Consider the following 27990-nt stretch of genomic DNA (forward strand, 5'->3'; position numbering starts at 1 on the left):
CTCGGACCCCTCCTGCACATGTAGCGTCACAATGCTGCAACGTGGGTTGCCCCACACTGTCAAATACCTAAGGTTCCTCCCCTTATAATGTAACAGGTGTGCTGAGACAAAGAAATATGGCTCAAATGAGAGAACAGATCAGAACTCCAGAAAAAGAACTAAGCAATGAGGAGATAGCCAACCTATCAGATGCAGAGTTCAAAACACTGGTAATCAGGATGCTCACAGAAATGACTGAGTATGGTTGCAAGATAAAAGAAGAAGTAAAGGCTATGCAAAATGAAATAAAGAAAAGTATACAGGGAACCAACAGTGAAGGGAAGGAAACTGAGACTCAAATCAATGATTTGGAGCAGAAGGAAGAAATAAACCTTCATCTGAAACAGGATGAAGAAACAGGAATTCCAAAAGATGAAAGAGAAGAGGCTGAGGAACCTCTGGGACAACTTTAAACATTCCAACATCCAAATCATAGGGGTGCCAGAAGGAGAGGAGGAAGAGCAAGAAGTGGAAAACTTATTTGAAAAAATAATGAAGGAAAAATTCCCCAACCTGGTGAAGGAACTAGGCATCCAAGTCCAGAAAGCTGAGAGAGTCCCAAAGAAGTTGGATCCAAGGAGAAATACACCAAGACACATCATAATTACATTACCTTAAGGTTAAAGAGGAGAGAATCTTAAAAGCAGCAAGAAAAAAGGAGACAGTTATCTACAAAGGGGTTCCCTTAAGCCTATCAGCTGATTTCTCAAAAGAAACTTTACAGGCCGAGAAGGGGCTCATAGAAGTATTCAAAGTCACAAAAAGCAAGGACCTACATCCAAGATTACTCTATCCAACAAAGCTATCCTTTAGAATGGAAGGGCAGATAAAGTGCTTCCCAGATAAGGTAAAGTTAAAGGAGTCCATCATCATCAAGCCCTTATTCTATGAAATGTTAAAGGGGCTTACCTAAGAAATAGAAGATCAAAACTGTGAACAGTGAAATGACAACAAATGCACAACTATCAACAACTGAACCTAAAAAAAGAAAAAACTAAGCAAACAACTGGAACAAGAATAGAATCACAGAAGTGGAGATCACATGGAGGGATATCAGTGGGGAGGGGGTGGGGGGAGAATGGGGAAAAGGTACAGGGAGTAAGAAGCATAAATGGTAAGCACAAAACAGACAGGGGGAAGTTAAGAATAGCACAGGAAATGGAGAAGCCAAAAAACTTAAGTATATGACCCGTGGGTATGAACTAAGGGTGAGGGAATGCTGAAGGGAGAGGGGGATAAAGAGGAGAAAAAAATGGGACAACTGTAATAGCATAATCAGTAAAATATACTTAAAAAGTATTTATATAATAGGTTATTTGTGGATTTCATTTCAGAGTAAAGGTATATTTTCAAGTTTGTTAGAGAAAGGGGGTTTGTGCTCAGTGTGGATGAGAACCACTGGCCTGAGAGAGCGCCCGGGATCTGAACTGCCGGTTTCCTGCACCAGTCTGCGTCTCAGCATCTTTAAAATGTGTGGCCATGCTGCTTTTTCCTCCCAGGTCTCTGAAGCCGTGGTCCTTTTTATCTAACTGGGTATTTTACAGTGTTGGGATCTACTTTCCAGGAGTCCTGTTTTGATGTTGTTCATTGTTTGTTTTTTTTAAATAACAGCTTTATTGGGATATAGTCTGTATTCTATACAGTTCACCCATTTAAAGTATAAATTCAATGATTTTTAGTACATTCACAGGATTGTAGAACCGTCATCACAATCTAGTTTTAGAATGTTTCATCCGCAAAAGAAACCTGTATCCATTAACAGTCTGTATCTATGTCCCTTCCTTTGGCCTCCAGCAGCCAACCTCAAATCTACTTTCTATTTTTATGGATTTGCCTGTCCCAAACAACTTGTGTAAATGGAATCATATAATACTTGTTCCTTTGTGTCTGGCTTTTTTCATCTGGTATAATGTTTTCAAGGTTCATCTATGTTATATCATGTATCAGTATTTTGTTCCTTTTTTATGTCCAAATAATATTCCATTGAATGGGTTTACCACATTTTGTTTATCCATTCATCAACTGATAGGTATTTAGAATTGAAACAAAAAGTTATTTTGTATGCAGAAAGCATATAAACAGAACTATAAGATAATATATATCCAATAAGTAACAAATATATGCTAGTAAGTAAAAAAATAATTTAAATTCCAACAGAATTCTGTGGTAGTTTAATTGGGAGAACATTATGAGGTTGTTTTGGTTGTTTCCTTTTTTTTTTGTTATTATAAATAATGCTTCTGTGGACATATAGACATAAGTGTTTGTGTGGACAAACGTTTCAATTTCTTTTAAGCATATATATATATAGGAATATGGGAGTGGGGTTGCTGGACCATTATGGCAACTCTGTTTAACCGTTTGAGGAAGTGCCAGACCTTCCCACAGTGGCCTCACCATTTTGTGTTCCTACCAGCAGCAGCGTCTGAGGGTTCCCATCACTCCACTTCCTTTCCAACATTTGTTGCTGTCTCTTTTTTAATAGTCATTCTAGTGGGTGAGGAGTGGTGGTTCATTAGGTTTTACTCTGGGAGTGAGACGGAAGCAGGAAAGGGACAGTCTATTACATTGTACGGTATGTAGCAGTCATGTAACTTTAAATTTAAATAAATTAAAATTAAATAAAATTTGAAGATTAGTTCCTCCGTCACACTAGCCACAGTTCAGTTGCTCAATAGCTACAAGTGCCTATTGGCCACTGTATTGGACAGCAGGTATCCATGTAAAATATTCTGTCACTGCAGTGAGTTCTGGTGGAGAGTGCTGGTGTGGAAGGAGTTAATCCGACGGTGGGCAGAAGAGCAGGCAGAGAACAGTAGAGGTCTCAGTGGCGCTACAGAAATGAACGCGGGCATGGGGTTTGGACAAGAGCAGAGGGAAACTTTGAGGAGCCATTTACACGGTATGAAAAAAGAGAAAGTGAATAAAAAGGAAAGTGAGAAGTTGAAGAAAAGGTTCTTAGGAATTTGGTTTTTCTCTAGTACCTTGATTTGGTGATGGATTCAGTCTAATTCCTTCATTTTATAGGTTAGAAAAGCACAGAACTGCTGGCTGTCAGGGAGCAGTGCATTGTCCATCAGACCTGTTGTGGGAAGCTGCTTGACTCTATCTTGGTCGTTTTCAGTGTGCTCTGAGAAAGTGGGAGAAACAGATGGCAGAGCTGAGCTAGAGGAAGCACTTGTGTCGGCAGATTAACCCGTATAGAAGAGGAAGGTAGGAAGCAAAAGAGTTAAGAGTGGCTGGCTAATTTGACCACCACTGTTGTACAGAGCATTTTCTATAAGGAGTGACCAGGAAGTCGGAGGGAGGCTGGAGCAGAGAGTCTCTGAGGCTTTGCTGTATTTTACAGTGTATTTTTGCTGCACGGCCTTACCGCTTTGAGGGTAGAGCAGAGCCCCTGTGCTGTTCCACCGTTCCTGCCACCAAACCAATTGGTACAGTTTGTATTATGTCAGGGCGAGATAGATCTGGAGTGTTAGAGTGCAGTCTAGGTGAAATATTCGTTAAGGCTGTTGGAACGAGCCTCTTCTTTTCAAAAAGGAGTTTCTTTTTATTTGTATTAGTGTGTAGACATCGTCATTAAAAGACTAAGCTGTTTTTTTGTTTCTCAGATTCATCATACATAAACCTCTTTGCATTCAAAATAGGCTTTCATTTTTGTCAGTTGTATCACTCTGCCCAAAACAGTGCATGGTTTGTCTTTCTAAACATGATATTAGCGTAGATACTGCTTGTCTAGCTCAGGTAATAAAAGTACATTTAAGGGTTTGTTCAGCTGGATCTCTGTGTGCTGCCAGTGTTATTCCAAGTCCTCTTAGCCAGGAAATCGAGTTCAGTAAGTCCTTACTTAACATTGTCAGTAGGTTGTTGTAACTGCAGCGAAATGATGTTTAACAAAACCAGTTTTACCATAGGCTAATTGATATAACGAGTTAAGTTTCTATTAATGTTATAATGAAATGACATTATTTGAGGACCTGCTGTCCTATGTACCACTTGGGTGTAAGATTTGCATATTCCTTATAGGTGTATAGAATTTCTTTTTCTTCCTGAGCCAAAAAGTTGAGACAAATGTTCTAATAAAGAATTTTGGTGCTGTCTTGAAAAAAAAAAAAGAAAGAAAGAAAGATACTCTGGGAAATATATTTGGATCTCGAATGTTGGAATTTTAGGGATATTCTGCTGGCTTGTGTGGGGATATTACAGCAAATATTTGTAGTGAGGACTGTGCTGGATAAATTGGAAGGTACAGTCTTCCCTTGATACCTGCAGAACGGCTAGTTCTCAGGTGCAAGGATGATTATTGCTTTATTAAATGCTAAAGATAATGAACACTGTTATATGTAGCCAGTTCCACTCGTCATCTAGGATATTCTTTTTACTGACTGGATTAGAATGCACAAAATAATTAATACTTGAAAAGGAAAAGCCTTGCCAATAGTGTACATTAAAAACTCTAATAATTTTTCAACTTTTATTTTCCGTAACTGCATTTAGCTTTCGAACATTTTTACTCATCACATGGTAAAATTCTTCAAAAGCAGATTTCTCAGGAGCTTTCTTTGAGCTTTGTTCTCAGCATCCCATTTCTTTCCACAGATTTGCTTGTAAATGTATCACGAAGAGGCAGCCCAGAATGAAGAAAGCAAGCAGGAGTGTTGGCTTAGTGCCTAAAGTGTCTGGGATAAGCAAAACGCAAACAGTAGACAAAACTAAACCTGAAAACAGTTCTTCAGCATCTGCAGGAGGCAAACTTGTAAAACCTGGAACAGCAGCATCATTGTCAAAGGTATTAATGGGCGACGTTTGAATATATGGTGGATTTTTAGAAGGCGGGGATCTTAATACGATGTTTGGTTTATTAAATATGCATTACTTAGGGTGTGCCCTCTTCTGGTGCTAGGAGCACATAGTCTGTGATGGGAGGTCATAACTGGTGTGTGTGGTCTCTCTTTATGAGTGAAACCAAACAGTAAGCTTGTTCGTGAAACAGAATCATTGAGTGGCCACCTTGTGCAAGGCTCTGTGCTGGTATGAGCTGGAGGAAGGGTCTGCCTTCAAGGAGTTTGGGGAATAATGGATGGAGGTGAGTCACATGCAGAAAAACTAAAATACACGTGAAAAAACCAGATGCCCTGGGAGAGCAGAAAAACAGTGTAAGCATTTTCAAGGAGGAAGATACTGTTTCTAGCCAGAAGGTCGATGGTGGATCTTAAAGGGTGACCAGCGATAATATTCCTGAGACCTGTAGATGGGGGATTTTATCTCCCCCCCCACCCCTTCACATGCCATAACTGTTACTCTTTTTCTGACAACTGATCCAGTATTAATTCTAGTTAAAATTGGGTGACACTAATTTTCTTTACACTCCTTTAAAGGCTGGCATAGTTCTTGTCAGTATAGGACTGCGATTCATTAGATCAGTGGTTTTCAGCTGGTTTGCTGTGCTGCAAGAGACGCACTGGTGTGCTGTGAGAATTTTTAAAACATGCAATACCCGACTATTTAGTTTGGGGCACTGACCCCTTCCCTTAGATTGTCAAATTTAAAAAGAGAGAGAGAGAGAGAACAGCCAGTGCAACAATAGCCGTCCAGTGTGAATGAATCAAAGTTATATGTATTTTTGTCAGATTGGCAAACAAGTATATTTTTTGGTGTGCCACAGAATTTTAGTAATTAGTTTTTGTGGGCCACGAGATGAACAAGATTGAAAGTTGCTCCGTGAGGTCATGGGCTTAGGAGCTAGCAGGCAGGCATGGGTTTCCCATGTGCTCCGTGGGGCCACGGTCAGGAGGAAATGAGGGGAATGTATGAAAGTAGTTAGCGTTTGTAGCAGTTTTGTTGGTTCACTCTAGAAACTTCTCTCTAGCCCAGGATTGACTCCTGAAAGTTAATCTTCCTGGGTGGTCTCAGAGCCTGTGTTGGTTCGGATGGCTCCAGGTCAAGTGTAATGTCATTGCACAGAGACTCATGTGTTCTTCTTCTTCCAGCCTTTCTCAGCCCAGAATTCATTTGTTTGTTCTTTGCTTGTTTGTTTTAGGGATGTGTGGTGTTCGGGTGGATATTCTGACTTAATGAAGAAAACCTGGAGAGTGTTTCTGTTAGGGAGAACCCAAGCACTGCCTGAAACACGATCCATTTAAAAGCCTTTTGTCCATGCAGGGCTTTGATAGATTGAGGCTTAATTATTTTTAGAAGTACCTCCCAGGAACAGCTGGTGAGGGACTTCCTTGTATATGTTGAAAGATCTAGCAGGAAATGCTGGTTTTTCTATTACAGGGTTGTCAAAACTGGACCCAGACTTACTCTGTGGGCTTGGAGATGCCCCCAGATTTTCCCCTTCCTGCTGCCATGATGAGCAGCTGGTGTCATCCTGTGGCCTAAGGGACGGTACCAGGAGTAGACCTTTGCCTTGCTCCCGTTAGTCTGCATCAACACCACGAATTATTTCCTTCGTGGCAGAGCTGCCACTCTTTCATGTGAGATAGCTGGCGTTTTCTGACCTAACTGGTTACTCGGTTTCTGGGGCTGTCTTTGGAGTGGAGTCCCTGCGTGACCTGTTATTTACGTGACTGGAAGAACAGGTTGAAACACTGGCTCTGGACTTGCACTCCTGCCTGCCTGCTGTTGTCTCCTTGTCACTCACTGGCAGGCTTTGTCTCTGAAGGGTTGGAATGGAGTGTGCGCAGGAGGCGTGTCGGATCTTCTGCGGCTGGGATTCGGAGTTGCTAGTAGTTTGGTCTTGAACAGTGAGTACTCCTCCGTCGTAAAGCAGAACTGTGCACACGCTGTGTGCCAGCACACACCAGCTCTCCGTGGCATTGGCGCTGCTGGGTGGGTTGGTCGAAGTTCTCTGGGTGTGTGTAGTGGGGGGAGGGTCACAGAGGAGGGGAAGCTTAGGAGAAAAGACCCTTGAACAGAGGTTGAAGTAAGAAGACACAGAGCAAAGAAGGAAACTGATAACAGAAAAATTGGAAAAAACTAAAAAGACTTGGAGGCCCACACACTTAAGTGTTATTTTATTTTTCTAAGTTTTCATATTTCACTGTGGTTCTCTAGCATGCAGGCACCCGCCCACAACTTGAACTCCTGTAACTGACGGAGCACTCACTGATGGTTCAACCAGGTGAATGAAGCGTTTGGCTTTTAATTTAATTATTTAAACACAATGCACACACACTCGTCCTCTCATGGCGACGCCTGCATGCACATACGTGTCTGTTGCCGTGCAGGGTTCTCGTGACACTTTTCATGTAGTGGCAGGGTACGGGGATGTGCCCTTTTTTTAACTGCTCTCATTTCAATTATTGTTAGAGGTGGGATCTAGTTGAGTGTTCTGGAAAGGGTCCTCTGACCCAGAGTGCCTCGCTGCTGACTGGGGCTTTACAAGTGGTCAAACGAAGCCCTACTTCCATTTACGTTGTGCTTTGGGGAGTTGTTCCCACTCTGGTCAGTAGCAGTGATAACTGCCTTGGGGCCTGTGTGTGCTTAGTTCTTTGTTGTCACAGACAGGAGAAAAGATTATTTTCCGTGCAGAAATGGTTTCCTACATGCCTGCATGTTGCAGGTCTCATACTCTGCTTGGTATTTGTGTTCATTCTGGTGGAAGCATTAAACTCTCAGTCACTGTAGTGATGAGACTACTTTTTTCTAAAAATTGATTGATGGGAATTCATAAGCTTCAGTTACTTCAGTTAGAATCTATCTAAATAATTGATGAGTTTTGACAGTTTGTAATCGTGCCTTTTCAGTATAAAACGAGTTAACATTATGATTGAGTAATCCATTTGTGAAACTCGAAAGGTGAAATTTAAAACCAATCTTACATTTTGAGATGAAGATGCAGACTATGAAACTTGAATTTTACCTTGAGAAGCATGTATACCTTGGTTGTAGTATTTCATTATTTGTGTCTGGAATGTTTTTACCAAATGATCTGTATTTTACGTATGTTATTAAAAAGTAGCTAAAAGTCTATTCCTTCATCAGTTTCATTTTTCTGGACTGCTACTGATGGAGGATATTTACCTGTGGGGATTCACATGTATTTATAGAATGGTAAAACATTAAAAGAAATAGGGACAAATTTCTATAAGCTTGCAGGTAGTTTCATGTAAAGCCAGGTTGGAAGTACAGAATTGTTTTTGTTTTGTTTTCACTTTTTTGTTGAAGCATAATATATATCCAGCACAGTTCACAGAGCATCTGCGTTGAGCTTCGTGAATCACCGTAGAGGGCACGTACTCTGCAGCCACAGAGTTCTAGCAAGAGCAGAGCAAACCTGCACCCCAGTGGCCTTGTTCCTTTAGTGAAGGAGAGAATGTAAACCATCTGGAAGCTAGGCACACTCGTTGCTGTTGAGTGTACTATTTCTGAGCCCTCTCGGTGGACAGAGATAGGAAACACACACACACACACACACACACACACACTGATAATGTGCATACTTGTATAACTAAATCACCTTTTGTATCTGTTTCTTTCCATAGATATTAAAACCTCCGAGTTCCCACTGATGCTTTCAATTCCCGTTAACACACAAGGCTCATAGTAATCTCTTCCAAAGCCTGGCTCTCATTATCTGTGGTACATTTACCTATTTTCTCAGTCTTAGTGTGTATAGAAGGTAGAGAGTTGTTCACCCACACCACTGCAAAAAACAAATCTACCATCTAGAGTTCAATATTTACACTTTCTTTGTCTTTAGCTTGAGAGTTTGGGAATTTATGGTCAGTATTCTCTGTTCCAAAAGGTGTTTTGGGGCCCCACACCCCATGACGGTTTTGTCAAGCATTTGAAATGCAGTTGGGTTCATTTGCTCCTGTGTGTTTAATTTTAGGGTTCCCTTCCCTTGCTTATTCTGTTTGTTTATCTGTTTAGAGCATGTGAACCTTACGTGGTTCTGTGTGTCAGAACCATACGAGGAGGTGTGTTCAGAGAAGTGCCTTTCTCCCCCCACCTCTAGTTCTTACTCTTTCCGTACCCTCTACTCTTTATTTTCCCTATGTTTCTTTTTGTGTAAATGAGCAGATACATGTATATCTTTTATTTCCTTGTTCTAACATAAAAGTTGACAGAATTAGATATACTTTCGCACTTTGCTTTTTTTCACTTAAAAAAAGTGTTCTAGAAGTGTTTCCATACCAGTTTATAGCAGCCTTTCTCATTCTTTTATTTATAGATTTTTTTATTGGGGTGACATTCTTTTTTATATAGGTGCTTAATACTTGATTGTATGGATGTGCTATAGTTGATTCGGCTACTTTCATATGCAAAAGCATTTTACAGTACAGTATTTTGCAGTCACAAACAATACTGCAGTAAGTAACCTCACGCATACGTATTTTTGTATTAATGGAGGTGTGCCTTCAGGGTAAGTTCCTGGAAGTGGGATTGCTGGGTAAAAGGTAAGTGCATGTGTAGCTATGTTAGATATTGCCAGATTCCCAAAGATAAAGCTTATTTATGTCAAGTTGCACTCTTACCAGCAACTTGCAGCCATATTCTTCTCAAAGGAATTTTTATTTGGAGGGTGTCTACTTCCCCATATTCTTCTCAAAGGAATGAATATGTTATACTTTTCCATTTTTGTAAGTCTGTTAGGTCAGAAGTGGTATCTTAATGTTTAGTTTACCTTTCTCCTGTTGTTAATTAGACTGATCATCTTTGTGTGTGTGTGTATGAATTGATTACATGTTGTCTATTTTGTTCACTTTTCTGTGTGGTTTTTGGTCTTTTTTTTTCCCTGTGATTTTTAAGAGTTCTTTGTGTACTTGGGGTCTTAGCCCTTTATCTGTGAGATAGTGCACATACACTTCTCCCAGTTTCTCTTTGTGTCTCTCTCTGTTTCTCTTTCTGTATAATGCATATATATGTATAATGTTTTACTTTGCTTATGATGATTTTTTTGGCCATGCAAAAGTGAAAAAATTCTGTTTTAGATTTTAATTTTCATGTAATCAAATTCATCAGTTTTTTGTTTTATGATTGAGACTTTTGAATCCTAGCCCTTGGGATTTTTAAAAAAAATTATTCATGACAGAGAGAGACATCAATTTGTTGTTCCACTTCTTGATAAATTCATTGGTTGATTCTTGTATGTGCCCTGACTGGGGATCGAACCCTCAACCTTGGCGTATCAGGATGATACTCTTAACAAATGAGCTACCCATCCAGGATGGGATTTACTTTTGATACGGGATGAAATAAGGCTTATTTCTATTTTTCTTTGTGAATATACAACTTAGCACTACTTAGTGAAAAACCTATTTATTTTTCTATCTTGCTTCTTTGGTCATAAACCAAGTATCTATGCAGTTCCTTCCTGGATTCAATTCTGTTCCACTAGCTTATTCATATGCCAGTGCTGTGCTTTGTTAGTTGTTTTGATACCTGTCAGAGTTTCTGTGGTCCTCTGATTTATGTCTGACTCTGCCATTACCCAAAGACTGAACGCACCCCGAGGAGTGTGACAAGCCACTCTTCACATGACTCTGTAGGGTGGTTTTTAGATGTGAGTATTATGAAAGTAGAGACTATGTAACTTTGCCCTGGCTGCTTGGCTCAGTTGGTTGGAGCGTCGTCACGTGCACCGAAAGGGTGCCGATTCCATCCCGTCAGGGCGCGTCCCTGGGTTTGGTCCCTGGCCGGGGCGTGTAGGGAGGCAACCTCTTGACATCTCTCTCTCACATTGATATTTCTCTCTCCCCCCCCTTTTACCCTTTCCTCTCTCTCTAAAAAAAATTGATAAGTATATACTCTGGTGAGGATTAAATAAAAAAAAGAATATTTGACTTGGGAGGAAGAAAAATTGGTTCAGAGGTCATTTTAACTTTTATTAACAGTATAAAAGATGATATGAAAATGTGAGAGTATGGTGAGTTTATTCACTGACTGACAAGTGAGGGACAAGTTGGCAGGAAGGAAGTGTAACTTTGGATTTACAGTTTTTTGAGCATCACAGGTAATGACCAATTTTATGAACAGAAACTATTACTAAATAATATGAGTAATCCTTAATAACTAATATATATCCTCCTTCCTTATTATTGTTTATAACCTAGGTTTTCATACCGTGACAACTCTAAATTGTCAAAGCTTATTTCTGTTTAATTTGTTTAAAATAGTAATCCTTTTTCTGCCTCTTTTTAGTAAGACAGATTGACCTACCTAATGATACTACTATATAATAATTTTCATAATTGAATGATAAGAACAGAATGTACTGCATATAGGACCACTGACATTTAGAAATAGGAGAGATTTTAGAAACTGTTTTTATTTATGAACCATTTTAATTTATGGAAGTGAATTCATTATGATTGTCTAAGGATAAGAAAGGTTCCAGATAGAAAACAACATAAATTAGTTGACTAACTTGTACCTTTACGTTAGTGATACAGAACATTTTGTTTTTTTATTGAAGATTAGTTTTTTTTTTCCAATAGATCTTTAACTCTCCGTGTTCTCTCTCATTTCTAGGAGAAGTAAAAACAGGTTTCTTCAGAGTGCTTGTTTTCTTTTTCTTTCTCTTTTTTATTTTGATTCCTCACCCAAGGACATGGTTATTGGTTTTAGAGAGAGGAGAAGGGAGAAGGAGCGAAATAGTGATGTGAGAGGGAAACCCTGATGTGGGTGAGAAACACCAGTCAGCTGCCTCTCCTGCATGGCCCTGTCAGGGCCTGAACCTGCAGCCTAGGCATGTGACCTGACTGGGTTTTGAACCTGTGACCTTTCAATTTGCTTGCAGGAAAACTCTCCAACAAACTGAGCCACACTGGCCAGGGCTAGAGTGCTTGTTGTTTTCTTTGTGAATGCTCATACTTTTTTACTCATCTTTATAAAATATAAATAAATATTACAAATGGTCTTCCTCAAGTAGTGTGAAAATTTAGGTTGACTAACCCTCACTCTAATAATAATATATCTAATTTTTATTATACATTACCTAAGCCTTTAAAAAATCTTTCAATTTTGGCTTAAATTAGACTACTGAAAAATTAGATGAGGTAAGAAAAAAGTGGAGAATTTTTTTTAGGTATTGGTTCCATCATTGAATCATTTTAGAGCAGTGCAGATTATTTCTGATTCTCAGTGATGTTTCTGTCTAGAAATTGCGAGGTGGCGTTTCCTGTGGCACAGCGGGGCTTTCCTGAGATAGCCCGTGGGCATCGCCCAGATGTCTCTGTGCGTAAGTCAGGTCCTGTGAAAGAGGAACAGGGAGGACGTCTGTACTCTCTCTCGTCCGCAGTGCATCTGGCCCAGGTGGGAACACGGCAGGCCTCCATAAAACTTTTGATCACATATGTGATTTCTGTGTATTGGAAAGAAGGGCGACTGTTCATAAACTAGTTGCGAAGTTCCGTTTCTGTAGCACAGTGTGCTGCACTGCTTGCCACATGTAAGAAAGCCTTTGTGAACTCTTGAACTCACTGTAAGTCCAGAGCTTTGTTTATTCTCAAAATATTATTTAATCTTGCTTCATCTGGTCAATTTATTTTGATTTTCTTGCTTTCAGACCAAGAGCAGTGATGACCTTCTAGCCGGAATGGCGGGAGGGGCGGCGGTGACGAATGGTGTTAAGGGAAAGAAGAGCACCTGCCCTTCCGCAGCGTCCTCAGCGTCCGCCCCTGCCATGAGCACCGTGGAGAGCAAGTCCAAACTTAGCACAGGTACGCGCGGCCTTTGCTCTGGGAGTTAACCTGCCTTTTTGTCGGACTGAGCAGAGGGCAGAGTATAGGGAATTCCATCGAATGAAAGATATGTTCAAACTTGTACAAAAGTGACCCGATCGGCATTTCAGCCCATGTGCTCGTCAGTCCTGTTAATGTCTGGCCGGCCTTGGCTCCTCGACACCCACCTGCTGTCCTTTATTATTTCAGAGTAAGTACCGGGTGTCCTAAATTTCATCCACAGGTATTTCCTTGTCTTTGAAATACAAGGATTGAAAAAATATATATAATCACAATACCATTGTCAGTCCTTAAAGTAATCATTCCTTTAATTGTAAATTATTCAGTAAGTTTAAATTTCCATCTAATAAGTATTGTGGATATATATTTTTACTGTCTATTTGTTTGAGTCAGGATTTACTTAAGATCCATGTATAATAATTGGGGATGTGTTTTTCTTAAGTCTTTTTTTTTTTTTAATGTATGTGCTTGCTCACTTCTTTCCTTTCAATTTAATTTCTGTAGAAGCTGCTCATTTGACTGGAGAGTTTTCTGAGCCCTAGATTTGGTCGTATCCTCACGATGCCCGGGACTGCGTTCCTCTGTTCCCTCTCTTCACTTTAAATGTCACTGAACCCAGAGCCCTGATGGGACCCGTGCAGGTCCTTTTTCCCCAGGGCTCCTCACAGGCGGTGGCTGTCTCTCTGCAGGAGGCGCATCGTTTCTGGCCGTCTCTCTCTCCATGGTGTTAGCAGCTTTTGACGATCAGTGCCTGGGTCCGTTCATTCCAATGCTACCGTTCTTTTTTCGTTCATAAGTACAGTTTGTGTTGAAATATGATGGAGTCCATAAATTAACTCATCCTATAGTCCAAAGAGTAATGTTGTATATTTTACCTTTAAACTTACAGGAAAAAACCTAACACTTCTAAAAGACAGAAGATCGTGTGTTTGTAAGAAAGCTTTGAAAGAAAATTGGCAAAAACTGTGTCAGACCTTCTGTCATCATCATTAAGGCTGTTTGCCCTTCTTGTGTGCATTAGCCTTTTCTAGCCGGGGCTGCCCTGCTGCCCTCTCTCCTGCTCCCACCCTCCGAGTATTCCCCTTTCTCCCCGGCCGTGCCCCACTGTCGACTGTGAGAGCGGTGCGGTGTGATTACCGCGAGGAGACATGTTTTACTTTGTGCTCCCCAGGCAGTGTTCTGTTTTATCCTTACTGTAGCCCTGCGAGGGAGAGGCTGTTATTATCCTCATTTTTTAAAATTCTCACCTAAGGATACTTTTTCATTGCTTTTAGAGAGGGAGGAGGGGGAGAGGGAGAGAGAGGCAGAAACAAATGGGTTGCCTCCCATGTGCACTAGGAATCAAACCCAAAACCTAGGTATGTGCCCTGACCGGGAATCAAACCCTCAACCTTTCAATTTATAGGATGATGCTCCAACCAACTAAGCCACACCAGCCAGGGCTGTCCTCATTTTAGAGATTAGGAAGTTATGCGTAGAAAGCTCAAGTATCCATCCCAAGGCCATGCATTCATTTGCTCAGTTAATATTGGGTGCCTCTTTTGTACCAGGCCACAAAGCTGGTGGTGGGGTAAGAACTGAACCTGAGATCTTTTATTCTCCAGTCTGGGGTTACCACCACATTTAACGTTCCAGTTTGTGTGGTAAGAAGAAAATGAAATACTCTGTTGTGTGGTTAAAAGGAAATTGAATACTCTAATACTATCTGCATCCCCTCCTGTTTTCAGCTTTTAGAATTTGTTGAGAGAGATCCCATGTATTTGCGCACGTGGCTGCCTGCTGACCAGTGCCACCTGCCCTAAGAAGGCTGAACTCGGTTATAACGCCCCTGAGCCAGTATTCGGTTGTTGGGGCTGCCACAACAAAATGTCACAGGGTGGCTTAACCAACAGAAATTTAGCTGCTCACTATTCTGAAGGCCGGAAGTCTTCGATCAAGGTGTCAGCAGATTTGATTTCTTCTGAAGCCTTCTTCCCTGGCTTGCAGGTGGCCGCCTTCTCACTGTGTCCTTGCATGGTCATCGGTCTGCATCTGTGTCCGCATTGCTTCATCTTATAAGGACACCAGTCATATTGTATTAGGGTTCACCCTAACAGCCCTATGTTAATGAACTTAATTACCTCTTCAAGTGAATCACTCTGTCTCCAAGTGCAGTCACAGTGTGAGGTACTGGGGGTGAGGGCTTCACCTTGTGAATTTGGGGGACACAGTGCATCTCATAATGACACCCATAATTCTTCGGTCCACCTGCACTGTGTTTTCTTACTCCTGATGAGTTCCCCAAGGGCCGTGCGCTTGTCTGTGCCTCGGATTCTTCATCCACTTACTTGTCACAGTCGTCCCAGACGGGGGGGGGCTTTTCTTCTTCCACATTCCGTCTCCTCTCCTCATTTCTTTACATCTCCCTTCCTTTGGGTACGTTATCGGTTCTTTTCCTCATTACTGGCGTGTTCCTCGCTGCCTCTTGTTCACACACAGATCTTACCTTTCTCAGAGTAGCTTTTGGTTTAGTAAGGACGATGGTATGAGTTACAGAAACGAGGGGCATCAGTATTGGGGCAGACGTCACACCGGTCCTTGTCCTCCCTGGCCTCCGTTCGCTGTTGTTGCTCCCAGTCCTGGTGCTTGCACCTTTGCCATCTGTTGCCGATTTGTCGTCTCTTCTGTTTGGGTGAAGATCTAGATCGCACCCCCTGCCTGTAGGCCTTGATTTTCACCGCACTGCCTGCTGCAGTCCTCCTTCACTGCTCTTCCCTCCTCCTCGTGTGTTCCACTTAGCATCCTCTGGATTAATTTCCGTAAAAAGACTCTTTCCTTGTGTTTCTTCCCTGCTCAGGAATATTTGTCGACATCTGTCACTGAATTCTCCATGACAAAGCTGTATACAAGGTCTGGCACAAGTAATGCCCCCCTTTTTTAAATTATAAACTCTTTTATTACAAAACCATAAGCATGTAATTCTGTAACAACAATATCACACATAAGCACACCATGACATTTTATGTGAAGTATATGAATTAAAACTAAAATAAATTACTACACCCATGTTATTACCCTACCAACCACACTCAAGCAGGTGTTACTTCTGCCAGAACCTGTAGAAAAGAAACCTCCTGCTCCTTTTGTTAAGTGTGTGGCCTTACTTTACCTTTTTATGTGCCACACTCACTTCTGCCTGCCCACCCCTCCACCTGTCTTGTGGCCAGCCATAATTCCCTTCCCTCCACTACACCTGAGACCTGGCACAATTATCTTCTTATATCATGTAGATCTTCTGTTCCTTGCTACTTCTGCAGCCTGGTGCCTGCCACATAAAGAACCAATAGGTTCTTTAAAAATACTCATTGATTAGGTCTAGATATTATTTTTCAAAGTAAATAATACTCTAATTGTTTTGTGTTTATGGGCATTTAAACATATTCCTGTTACTTTTAGATTAAACAATGGATCATGTCAATTGTTTTCACAGGTTTAAAATTTTAGCAGCTGAGTACCAGTGTAATTTGATTAATGTGTCATCATTATTGAGCATTAATGCATCATTGTTTTCTAACATTCAGAGACACAGCAGAACAGCAGTCCCCAGCGTTTTTGGCACCAGGGACTGGTTTTATGGAAGACAGTTTTTCCACAGACTGGGTATAGGTTTGAGGGGAGACAGGAGACGGAGCTCAGGTGGTAATGCCAGCAAAGCTTACCACTCACCTCCTGCTGTGTGGCCCAGTTACTAACAGGACAGGACTGGCGTGGGTGCACTGCCCAGGGGGGTGGGGATCCCTGCAGTAGAGCATACTGGTTAAGTCACAGATGCTGGAGCCAGATTGCCTGGGTTTGAATGTTGCCTTACCTGTTTATTACCTGTGGGATGCTGGCAAATTATTCACATCTTTGTGAGCTTCTTCATCTGTAAAACAAGATGATATAGATATAATACCTACCTTAGAGTTTTTTGAGGCTACTGTAAATTTATGTGTAGGGTTGATGCACGCATGTGTATGTGTAATCACTAACTATGTGTTAACTATTATTATTATTATTATTATTATTTATGTGGCATTTTCTAATGTGAACATTTTTTTAAAGATTTTATATATTTTACTTTGTGACAGACGGGAAGGGAGGGAGAAAGAGGGAGAGAAACATTAATGTGTGGTTGCCTGTCATGCAGCCCCTACTGGGGACCTAGCCTGCAGCCTAGGCATGTGCTCCCACTGCTTATTGAACCTGCGACCCTTTGGTTTGCAGGCCAGCACTCAATCCACTGAGCCACATCAGCCAGGGTAATGTGAACATTTTTTGCATTTATTTTGATCACATTTTTTGTGTTTACTGTAGGTAGCTTAGATGTTTGGGTTTTTCTGGAGGCTGCCTTTCCCTTTTTGCTCTTCTGTGATCTTTCTCTCCCATCTGTCTCTACAGTTAATTTGCCACCCGACTGGCTAATGCTAGGGTCATCTTTATCCAACTTGCTCTAGGATGTTGTGTATCTGGCCACCTGTTTAAAGTCTGTGTAGGATTCAGCTCTGGCTGGTGTGACTCAGCGGACTGAGTGCCAGCCTGTGAACCAAAGCATTGCTGGTTCAATTCCCACTAAAGGCACGTGCCTGGGTTGCGGGCCAGGTCCCCAGTAGGGGATGCACAAGAGGCAACCACACATTGCTGTTTCTCTCCCTTTCCTCTCTAAAATTAGATAAATAAAATCTTTAAAAAGAAAAGCCTGTTTAGGATTCAAATTAGCGTATATAACTTTTTCTTTTAATTTAACAGCTAAATTGAGATACCTAATTCACATTCATAAAATTCACCCTTTTAAAGTGTACAATTCAGTGTATAACTTCTTCTTCATTGGTAGTTAAAAGATGAATGATCTGGTTCTGAGGGAGCCGAATTTCACGGTAACCAGACTCTAAGGCAAAATTAATGTAGGATAAAGTCAATGTAGATCTCTAGATTTTATCTCATTAGACCTGGGCATGTATGCTTTTTTTTTTTTTTACTAATATTTTTGCTTTAAATTCTTTGTTTTAAACACGTAGGCACAAGTTCTTCAACCAAGCGGAGCACTTCCACAGGTAATAAAGAATCCAGTTCCACTAGAGAAAGATTGCGTGAACGTACCCGGCTAAACCAGAGCAAAAAACTGCCTTCTGCAGGTCAGGGAGCTAACGATGTGGCACTGGCCAAGCGTTCCCGCAGCCGCACTGCTGCGGAATGTGACGTGCGCATGAGCAAGTCTAAGTCAGACAATCAGATCAGTGACAAGGCTGCTCTGGAAGCCAAAGTGAAAGATCTTCTCACGCTGGCCAGAACCAAAGACGTGGAGATTTTACATTTGAGAAATGAACTTCGAGACATGCGTGCTCAACTGGGCATTAATGAGGATCATTCCGAGGGGGATGAAAAATCTGAGGAGAAGGAAGCCATTATTGCTCACCAGCCCACTGACGTTGAGTCCACTTTGTTGCAGCTACAGGAACAGAACACTGCCATCCGTGAAGAACTCAACCAGCTGAAAAATGAAAACAGAATGTTAAAGGACAGGTTGAATGCATTGGGCTTTTCCCTAGAGCAGAGGTTAGACAATTCTGAAAAACTGTTTGGCTACCAGTCCCTGAGCCCAGAAATCACCCCTGGTAACCAGAGTGACGGAGGAGGGACTCTGACTTCCTCAGTGGAGGGCTCTGCCCCTGGGTCAGTGGAGGATCTTCTGAGCCAGGATGAAAACACCCTGATGGACCATCAGCACAGTAACTCGATGGACAACTTAGACAGCGAGTGCAGTGAGGTGTACCAGCCCCTCACGTCGAGCGATGACGCCCTCGATGCACCGTCGTCCTCGGAGTCGGAAGGTGTTCCGAGCACAGAGCGCTCCCGGAAGGGGAGCAGCGGGAATGCCAGCGAGGTGTCTGTCGCTTGCTTGACGGAACGGATACACCAGATGGAAGAGAACCAACACAGCACAAGTGAGGAACTGCAGGCGACTCTGCAAGAGCTAGCCGATCTCCAACAGATTACCCAGGAGCTGAACAGTGAAAATGAAAGGCTTGGAGAGGAGAAGGTCATTCTCATGGAGTCTTTATGTCAGCAAAGTGATAAGTTGGAACACTTTAGCCGACAAATCGAGTATTTCCGCTCCCTTCTAGATGAGCACCACATTTCGTACGTCATAGATGAAGATGTGAAAAGTGGCCGCTACATGGAGTTAGAACAACGCTACATGGATCTCGCTGAGAATGCCCGTTTTGAGCGAGAGCAGCTCCTTGGTGTCCAGCAGCATCTAAGCAATACTTTGAAGATGGCAGAACAGGACAACAAGGAAGCTCAAGAAATGATAGGGGCGCTCAAAGAACGGAATCACCACATGGAGCGAATTATTGAGTCTGAGCAGAAGGGTAAAGCGGCCTTGGCGGCCACGTTGGAGGAGTACAAAGCCACGGTGGCCAGCGACCAGATTGAGATGAACCGCCTGAAGGCCCAGCTAGAGAATGAAAAGCAGAAAGTGGCAGAGCTTTATTCCATCCATAACTCCGGAGACAAATCTGATATTCAGGACCTCCTGGAGAGTGTCAGGCTGGACAAAGAAAAAGCAGAGACTTTGGCAAGCAGCCTTCAGGAAGACCTGGCTCATACCCGAAACGATGCCAATCGCTTGCAGGACGCCATTGCAAAGGTACTGTTTAAGTAGATAGAATGTTCTGGATCAGCATCATGCAGCTGTGGTACCCAGCATGCTTACTGAGAGCCAGCGTCACTTGTAGGGGTGTCATTAGCTTTTTTATAAGCTGATATTTTTAAAGCTCGAAGATGGTTTTCCTTTATTGGGGTAGAGTGAAAAGTATTCTTACAATGTGACTTTCACTCGCCCGCATTTTGTTATTGCTATTTTCCTGCCTGTGAGAGGATGGGGCTGGAGTCTAAACTAACAGCAGAATTTGTCCCTGGTTCTGGGTGCACCCAGGGGAGCATGTCATGCAATTTTACACCCTTATTTCTAATGTGTTTTGGTTTAACAAGGATGGAGACCCATTATTCCAGGCAGTGTCTGCCACTTTCCCACTCTTGTGATTGTAGGTTTTCAAATAGAACTCTGTTGTGAGTTAAACAAATATTTTTGGAGTATGGAGACTATGGTTTTTTCTTAGCAGCTTATGGGTTGTTACAGGTGGGAACCTTTGAGATCATTAGTCCAGCCCCCTTGTTTCACATGCAGCGTAACTGTGAGGACTTGGAACTGCTACCCCGAGTTGCCGGCAGCCTGGCCAGGACTCTGCGCCCCGTGTGGCTGCTGATGTCGTGTTTATTTGCATGAGTTGTCTAACTGAGCTGTCTCGAGTTTTGTTTCCTTTTTTAGTGCAATGATTTTGTTTAAGTAAGAGATATTAGTATGTCTTTGGGCAAAATTTGATTAACAGAGACCTTACTTTTTTTAGTGATGACTTTTAGATATACAGTTTAGATGTATTAATTATTGAGAATACATGTGTATGTTAGGGGCACTGTGAGCCAGTACTTTTGGAATGAAAATATTTGAGATTTTTTTTGTTTCCAGTATTAATTCGGTAATGAAACTGTCACAAATGGGACATTGTTTTTACGGGAGAGCATGTTAATCATTAATCAAATGCGTGCCTTCAGTCCAAACTTTAGAGGAGGGAAAATTTCCGAAATTTCCTCCTAAATAATCTAGTTAAATTCAATGGTTCATCAATATAAGTTCAGTCATTGATGTAGTGACAAATTATGCTGGTATATTACATAAAGTTCTACTTTAGGGTGCTTTTTCATACTTTTAAACAATTATTATGCAGGTTATTTTAGTTCATGAAGAGCAACTCACACTTAGCTTCAGTTTGAAACCTCAGTTCTAGAATTTATCTTAAAGCAACTCTAACTTTTCTCATCCCCACCATCCATTTCGTGTAGGTAGAAGATGAGTACAGAGCCTTCCAAGAAGAAGCTAAAAAGCAAATAGAAGATTTGAACATGACATTGGAAAAACTGAGATCAGAGCTGGAGGAAAAAGAGACGGAAAGGAGCGACATGAAAGAAACCATTTTTGAACTTGAAGATGAAGTGGAGCAGCATCGAGCCGTGAAACTTCATGACAACCTCATTATTTCTGATTTAGAGAGTAAGTGACACTGGGGAGACACTTCCTCCCTTTTTTGTCCCACCCATTTTAACATGTGGAAGTAGTTTACATTCAGTAACAAAATGAAAATTACTGAATCTGACTGCAGCAGTTCAAAGGCAGAGGCCAGCAGTACACATGTGGTCAAGTGTAATCCACACGGGTGCTAGTCTTCAGACTGCTGCGTTTGTGTCCTGAAGGACTGATAACTGGGAGCATTATTTTAAAATTGCTTAATTATGGAAAATTATTTAAGTGCAAAGCTAATGGGGTTATTATTTTCTAGATCTTAGGAAGAGCCATTTATTATCTACTTCTAGTATTTGCAAGTATACTGAGAAAAAAAGTATTGATCCTTCATAATCTTGTGCCTAAGGCACAGGTTTTTATTTGTTTGTTTGTCTGATTTTCCTCCCTGTGTTAGAGATTTTATAGTCTGGTGGAATTCAGACTCAGATTTTCAGTTGCTTTGCTTTTTAAAGTAAAAGTTTTTAAAAAGTATTTTGTAGTTATATCAGATTTATAAAAAATTTGCAAAAATTATACAGAGCACTTCTGTGAGAAAATTTAATGAGGAACAGAAATTTGCATGATCTTAAAATGCCTTCCCACAGACTGTTGATCACATTGCAAGTGAGGAAAAAAAAAACAATGCAGTGGGAACATTGGGCCCCAGTTCGACAGAGTGATCGTGGAAGTAACAGAGGCACATAGGTATTGGCCACGGCATCAGCTCGGCCGAATTCTGGCTGAGGTGTGACTTGAATTAATCATAAAGAAACATTAAACGGACAAAAAAAATGAGACATATTCTGCTAAAAACACAGGAGTGGGTGGTGCCATATTGCTAACAGTTGCCGATATCATAAAAGACAAAGACTGTGGAAAAGTTCTAGATTAAAGGAGGCTAAGGAGACAGGACAGTTAAATGCAGCACCTTTGCCTAGGCTGGGCCCAGGCTGTAGGGGGGAAATGCTATAATGGGTAGTATGACAGGATTGGAATGGGGTTGGTAGACTCTCATACATCAGTATAAGTTGATGAAGTTGGTAGCTGCACTGTGCTTATGTAAGAGGACGTCCTTACTCTGGGGAACCACACACTAAATGTTCAGAGGTAAAGGGCCATGATGTATAATATATCCTTAAAGGGGTCAGAAAAACATTAGGGATAGGTAGAGCTGATAGATAGATAGATACAGATAGCAAGAGAAGATAGCAGATGATCAAACAAATGGGTAAACTTAACAGTAGACAAATCTGAATAAAGGGGTATATGGGTGTTCTTTGCACTATTTTTGCAAGTTTGGAATAATTTCCAAATCATGTATTTAAGATATGTACTCTTCATTCAGATTCCTCAAATGTGAACAAATTTTAAGTTGTAATACACTTTAATGATGCCCAGGTGGGGACAAGGAGAATGGGAGTAACGTTTTGGGGGAATGCATTGGTTAAAGCTTTTTAAACTTCTGGTTCATGATACTGCTCCTTTGAGCTCTAACCTTGACAGAGAGTAGTAGGCAGATGTATCGCTGAGCCAGATCTCACGTGGTATGAATGCAGAGGGTTTAAACTAACCAGGAGAAAGTGGGCCGTCTTCAGGAGCCCCACACACGCCTTGTGGCAGTTCTGAGCTCTAGCTAGTCGGCCCAGCATGTGCAGATTGACCCCAGGCTTATTCGGAACATTCTGAAGTATCTGGACGCTAAGTCAGCTGACTGGGACTGTGTTTCTTGGAGAGAGTGATAATCATAGAGATAACCTTTCTCTAAAGTTTTAAAAAACTTTTATTGTAACATATCTAGTTTTTATTTCATTATCTCTCAGCTGAGAGGATATATCTAATTTTACTTTCTAAATGTAAGAGGTTCTAAAGTTTTTCAGTTAACTTGGAAGCTCAGTGTGTTTTTGGATTTAGTACGGATAATATATAGCTTTTTCCCTCCTGAAACTTTTGATCTGAATGTGGAAAGAGTGACCCCTTGTGGTAATTGCTAAAAAAGTTAGATGATAAGGGATCCTGGGTGGAAATGTTATAAATCATTGCCAAAATAAAATTACAATAACTTTATGTGGATTTTAATTATAAAATGGTTGGAAACTCTGAATAAATTTTTAGCCATATAGCTTTTCTCCCCAATTTTTTCAAATAAAAAGTTCAAATATGCAGAAATACTGCAAGAATGGTACAGTTTGCACCCATCGCCCAGGCGTAACAATTAATACCCCATGTTAAAACCCTTATTTTTTTTTAATAAGAAGCAGTATCGTAACGAGTTTTATGTATTGCATTTAGTTGTTATGTCTCCGTAGTTTTGGGGGAGTTACTTATTTTTCCTAGAGAATTCTAGTGTTGGGATTGATGCCAGGTCAGCACGTGGTATACGGGACTTGGTGACAAGGAACACTGTTACTGAGAGACTGAGATCGTCCATCAGATGCTTCAGCAGCCAACACCGTAGTCAAGGGTAGAAGCCTTTCGCCACCCCCCAGAGAAACCCTGTCTGTTAGCAGTCCCTCCTCATGTATTTCAGAGTGATCCTGACTTAGGCAGCAGTGTCCACCTGTTAGAACTGCGCTCAGGACATAGAGGAAAATGTGCTTGTAATGAGTAAATCTCAGCACAGAAGTAAAACCTGTAAAAAAAAAAAACCCTAGTAGGTATTCTAGAACTGAAAGATTTATTGAATCACTTAAACAGCCCATTAGAGATATAGCAGAGCCAGTGAACTTGAAGGTCAGTCAGTAGACACTATTCATTCTGAAGGGCAGAGAGAAAAAAATCGAATAAGAAAACTGAGTAGAGCATCAGTGGTCTGTGTGGTTGGAGCCCCAGGTCGCCACCCAGGTGGCTCAGGGCCACACTGCTTAGGCCTGGCCTGCAGTGGTTTTCACCAGTGCTTGCTTGGATTCAGCACCTAAGCTAGAAAGATCTGATGTAAAAACTTAATAAATGCTGTTAAAACTTTAGTTCAAGACAGTGACCTGAGTTTACATATGTATGAGTATTTCCACTACTTCCCAAAGTCCTAAGCAGGAGAAGTATAAAAATTACAATGAACCTAAAGCAAAGATAGGAAATGGGAAAGTTCTGCCCTGGCTGTTGTGGCTCAGTTGGTTGGAGTGTTGTCCCTTAGACCAAAAGGTTGTGGGTTCGATTCTTGGTCAGGGTATATACTCATTTGACAGTTCGATCCCTGGTTGGAGTGCTTACAAGAGACAAGTGGTCAATGTTTCTCTCCCCGCTTTCTCTCGCTGCCTCTAAAAGCAATGAAGAAGGAAGGGAGGGAGGCAGGGAGGGAGAAAAATGGGAAAGGTCCCATTAATAGACCAACGATTTTGAGTAATTTCTGATATATAAAGCAGATGGAATTTGGGATCTGGAGAGATCAAACAATAGAAAAACCTGAGGTCCAGGAAAACACTGAATCTCTGAGTAGACTGTTCCCCGAGAGACTTTGGGGGCTGGTGGGACTAAAACCTTCACCTCAAGATTGTGGGGACTGGCACCTGCAGCAGTTCTGGGCTCTGGTGTGAATGACAGCGTTGTACCACCCTCTGCTCTGTAGGGGGCTGGCTCTGGTGTTTGCCCCCGGCTGCTGCTTAGCTTGCACTCTTTCCTGAACGAGGAGAGTGTGGCTCCAGGGGCTCCTAGCACGACTTTAGTATTGGAAAGAGAAGTGAAGGCGCATGGAAAGCGAGCAGAGGATGCTGAGTGCTCTTGAAGAGAAGACCTCGCAGAGGGAAAGGCAGTTTGTCCCAGCAGTGAAACAGATGCACAGGTGCACACACCTGTCACCTGGTTAAAGCTGTGCATGCCCTCCTGGGTGTCCAGAGGGGAGCCCCCTGCAGGCCTGTGTCACCAGCTGAGCCTTTAACCAGCCTTCGTACTGAGAGGGAGGCCTGGGCCTGGAACGGTGACTCCCATGGTGTTGAGAAATATGCAGGAGTCACGAGTATTATTCTTGTTCTTTACAAGTAAGAAAGACCAACCAGGACTTATCAGACATGTAAATATCTTTGAAAAGCTTAAAAGAGAAGTAGGAGAAAGAAGCAGCTCCATTGAGCCAAAAAAATAAAGTTAATGACTTCGCTACCAATCCAGCAAACCAGAGCTGATTGGCCTTAAGAGTAGTGGCACTGACGAGGCCTGGGGTCTGGCTCGGGCAGCCTGTCAGTGACAGCGGCTTCTTCAGCCACTGCCTGTGCGTGTAGTAATGGTTTGTGCGCGCCTGCAGTTACGGACAGCATATCCGTAGTGTGCACCTCTTGCACTTTTATTGAAACACTAGTGACAGTGGTGAGCAAAGGTGACTGGGGATTAGAGAGGTAGCAGAAGGAAACAGAGTTGTGTGATTCTGTGGTGGGAGAAGCCTTAAAGGCAGAATACTGGGAAGCTGTAAAGGAAGAAAGTCTCATATTTGATTATGTATAATTGAAATTTTTAATTTAGCAGAAGTACCATAAATAAATGACATTGGGAGAAATTTTGTAACATAATCAAATATATAATAGAGATTCCTTACCTCAATAAGGTTAGGCTAATCCATTAGCTAATTAAACTGTATGAACAGATAAATCAGAAAAAGACTCAAAAAAGATGCCTTGAGCCTTGACTGGTAGGGTTACTTGGTTGGAGCATTGTCTCATAAACCAAAAGGCTGTGGGCGATTCTCAGTTAGGACACATACCTAGGTTGCGGGTTTGATTCCCAGCCAAGGCGCATTCTAGATGCAACTGCAGCTGGTTGATGCTTCTCTGTCACATGGACGTTTCTTCCCCACCCTCTTTCCTCCCTCCCTCCCTCCTCCCCTGTCCTTCCTTCCCCTTTCACTAAAATCAGTAAGCATGTCCTTGGGTGAGGGTGTTTTTTAAAATAGGTGCTTGACTTTACTAAAAGCAAAGAAACTCGAAATAAAACAAGATACCATTTTTTTTTTACTTAGCAGGTATGACAAATTAAAAAGATTAATAATGGGTAAGACAGGAAAAATGGGTGTTCTCATACTTTTGGAAGGAGTATAGATTGCTGCAGCTTTTTGGAGTATTGATCAAAAATTTAAAGGTGGTTTAGAAATCCACTTCCAGAAATCTGCTCCTCAGAAGCATTCTTACAAGTTTGCGAATGAATGCGTACGTAGATGCGGATGCCCGTTGCAGCGTGGCTGGTCACCACAGTCACTCGGAGACTGCCTGTCCTTTCAGAAGCGGAGATCTGGGCAGTAACCCTTGTGCGCAGTGTGTCCCCGCTGTGGCTGCCGTTTTCACCAGTGAGGCGAGGCTGGCAGTCTGTGCACACAGGCACAGAGGAATGTCCCAGATGAAAAAGGCAGTCACAGGACAGTGTGGCATGGGCCACGCGTGTTACTTATGGAGTGAAAAACCACGAGTGCTTTGAATGTGACATCACACTGAAAAGGTAGCGAGGCAAAATGGTGTTTCTTAAATACTGGTTTCACTGGATTCTGTACAGTAAATTCTATACCTTGGTGACTTCTCAAGAAAATTCTGCATTCTTGAGCTAGACACCTTCTAATGGATTGACTTGGATCTCGTTGATAGTTTCGAATGGTCCTTCATCACTTCTCCACTTCTAGAAATGTATCTTCAAGTAATGTCTGAACAATTGTGTAAAGGCTGTCTCGATGTTAATAACAAAAATTGGAACCATTCTAAGTTTGTCAATAGGAAGTTGCTAAAACAAGTCACTGTATATCCGGTTGATGGAATACTAACATGGCCATCACAACGGTGCTGCACTCTGTGTTCATTGGTAAGGTGTCCATAATCTGCTGTTTGGTAGGAAGGCTTTTGAAGCAGTGTAATAGTATGATCCTCTTTTTCTTTAAAAAAAAAATGCAAACTCATGGGAAGTCTGGAAGGATATATGCCAAATGCAAATTGTGGGCAGTCTATTTTTGTTACCTTTTCCTGCTTTCAAGGCTTTTTATTGTGAGCATGTATTACTTTCAGGATCAAGGGGGGGAAGTTATAGCCACTTTTTTTTCCAGAAAAGTAAAAACGAATAAAATTAAAATTAAAAAATACAGAAAAATAAAAGTAGTAAATGGTTCATTTAAAGCTCATCTGTGTCCTCTTCCACACACCAGGAATTCTGGTTTGGGGACAAAGCTGTGACCCAATGGCTGGATGCTGCCCCCGCCTCTCTCCTCTGCCCTCGAGGTGTGGTTTAACTGGTTGGTTACTCTTGTCCTTTTCCTTCTTCTAAAAATTGCACCTGATGTCTGTTGGAGGCACTTGACCAGATGTGAGAGTCTGACTGAGCACTGGGTATCAGCACCCGGATGGTTTTCTCGAATTTGGAGAGCATAAAAGGTTGCTTGTGAACTTTCACCACTTCACACGTCCCAGGGTCACAGGTTGGTCTGTGCCCACAGCAGCTGTCTAGTAACGTCTATGGGAGCGATGGCAGGGAACTGGGGCTGGAGCAGAAACCTGGGTGGTTGATCTGGATTCGTCAGGGATGGTAGGTCGCGGTGGTGAAAGGGTTACAAACAATGCTGTTAAGTAGGCAGGCCAGTGCCCAGAATTGTTCAGAGCACAATTGGTCTAATAACAGTGAGAATAGCAATTTACCTAACTTCTAGAATAAAAATAGCACTGTAAAATTGAGTTACAAGTTGTAATTTAAAAATGAGATCATAGTAGTACTTCTATTCTTTGAGTTTGATGCCGCTTTTGCGTTGAAGACAGTAGGTGGCAGTGTCCCTCACACCAGGAAACCCAAGAAGGAAACTGCGTTCAGAGGCTCTGAGATGAAGACGTAGCCGAGCTGATTTTCAAGACCAGAACTTAAGCACAGACTCCTTTGTTTCCAAGGAGGAAAAAGCCTATTGTCATTTTTAAAACTTTGTTACAAAGTGAAAATACAGTTATGACTTATAAAATTTAAATCACTTTCCCTAGAGACACTCTTGTGCACTTTCTTCTTCCCAAATGTAGGGTGGGGCAAAAGGAGGCTTACAGTTGTTTGCATGGGAAATAGAACAGTAACTAATAAGTAATAATGTGACAATAAACTGTGTTCCGGGTACTAACAACTGTAAACCGACTTGTGCCCCACGTTGTATGTCCGCTGGCTGCCAGTTTCTCTTTTCCTTAAAAG

General features: G+C 41.7%; 1 protein-coding gene across 4 annotated transcripts in view; it reads left to right on the forward strand.

Moving 5' to 3' along the window:
- The window catches only part of SPECC1L (sperm antigen with calponin homology and coiled-coil domains 1 like), a 107137-nt gene that overhangs the window by 17350 nt on the left and 61797 nt on the right, over nt 1–27990 (forward strand). Inside the window, exons 1-5 of one of the 4 annotated variants that reach the window (XM_036014234.1) lie at nt 4729–4828; nt 6319–6788; nt 12557–12710; nt 17768–19401; nt 20655–20862. In XM_036014234.1, coding sequence (XP_035870127.1) covers nt 12587–12710; nt 17768–19401; nt 20655–20862 — 1966 coding nt within the window. In that variant the 5' untranslated portion in view covers nt 4729–4828; nt 6319–6788; nt 12557–12586. Of the gene's footprint in view, nt 1–4638; nt 4829–6318; nt 6789–12556; nt 12711–14199; nt 14375–17767; nt 19402–20654; nt 20863–27990 lie in introns of those variants that run through there. The other 3 variants (XM_028527838.1, XM_036014237.1, XM_036014235.1) reach the window with 3 other exon arrangements.

Source organism: Phyllostomus discolor, chromosome 13, assembly GCF_004126475.2.
Source record: "Phyllostomus discolor isolate MPI-MPIP mPhyDis1 chromosome 13, mPhyDis1.pri.v3, whole genome shotgun sequence".
NCBI lineage: Eukaryota > Metazoa > Chordata > Mammalia > Chiroptera > Phyllostomidae > Phyllostomus > Phyllostomus discolor.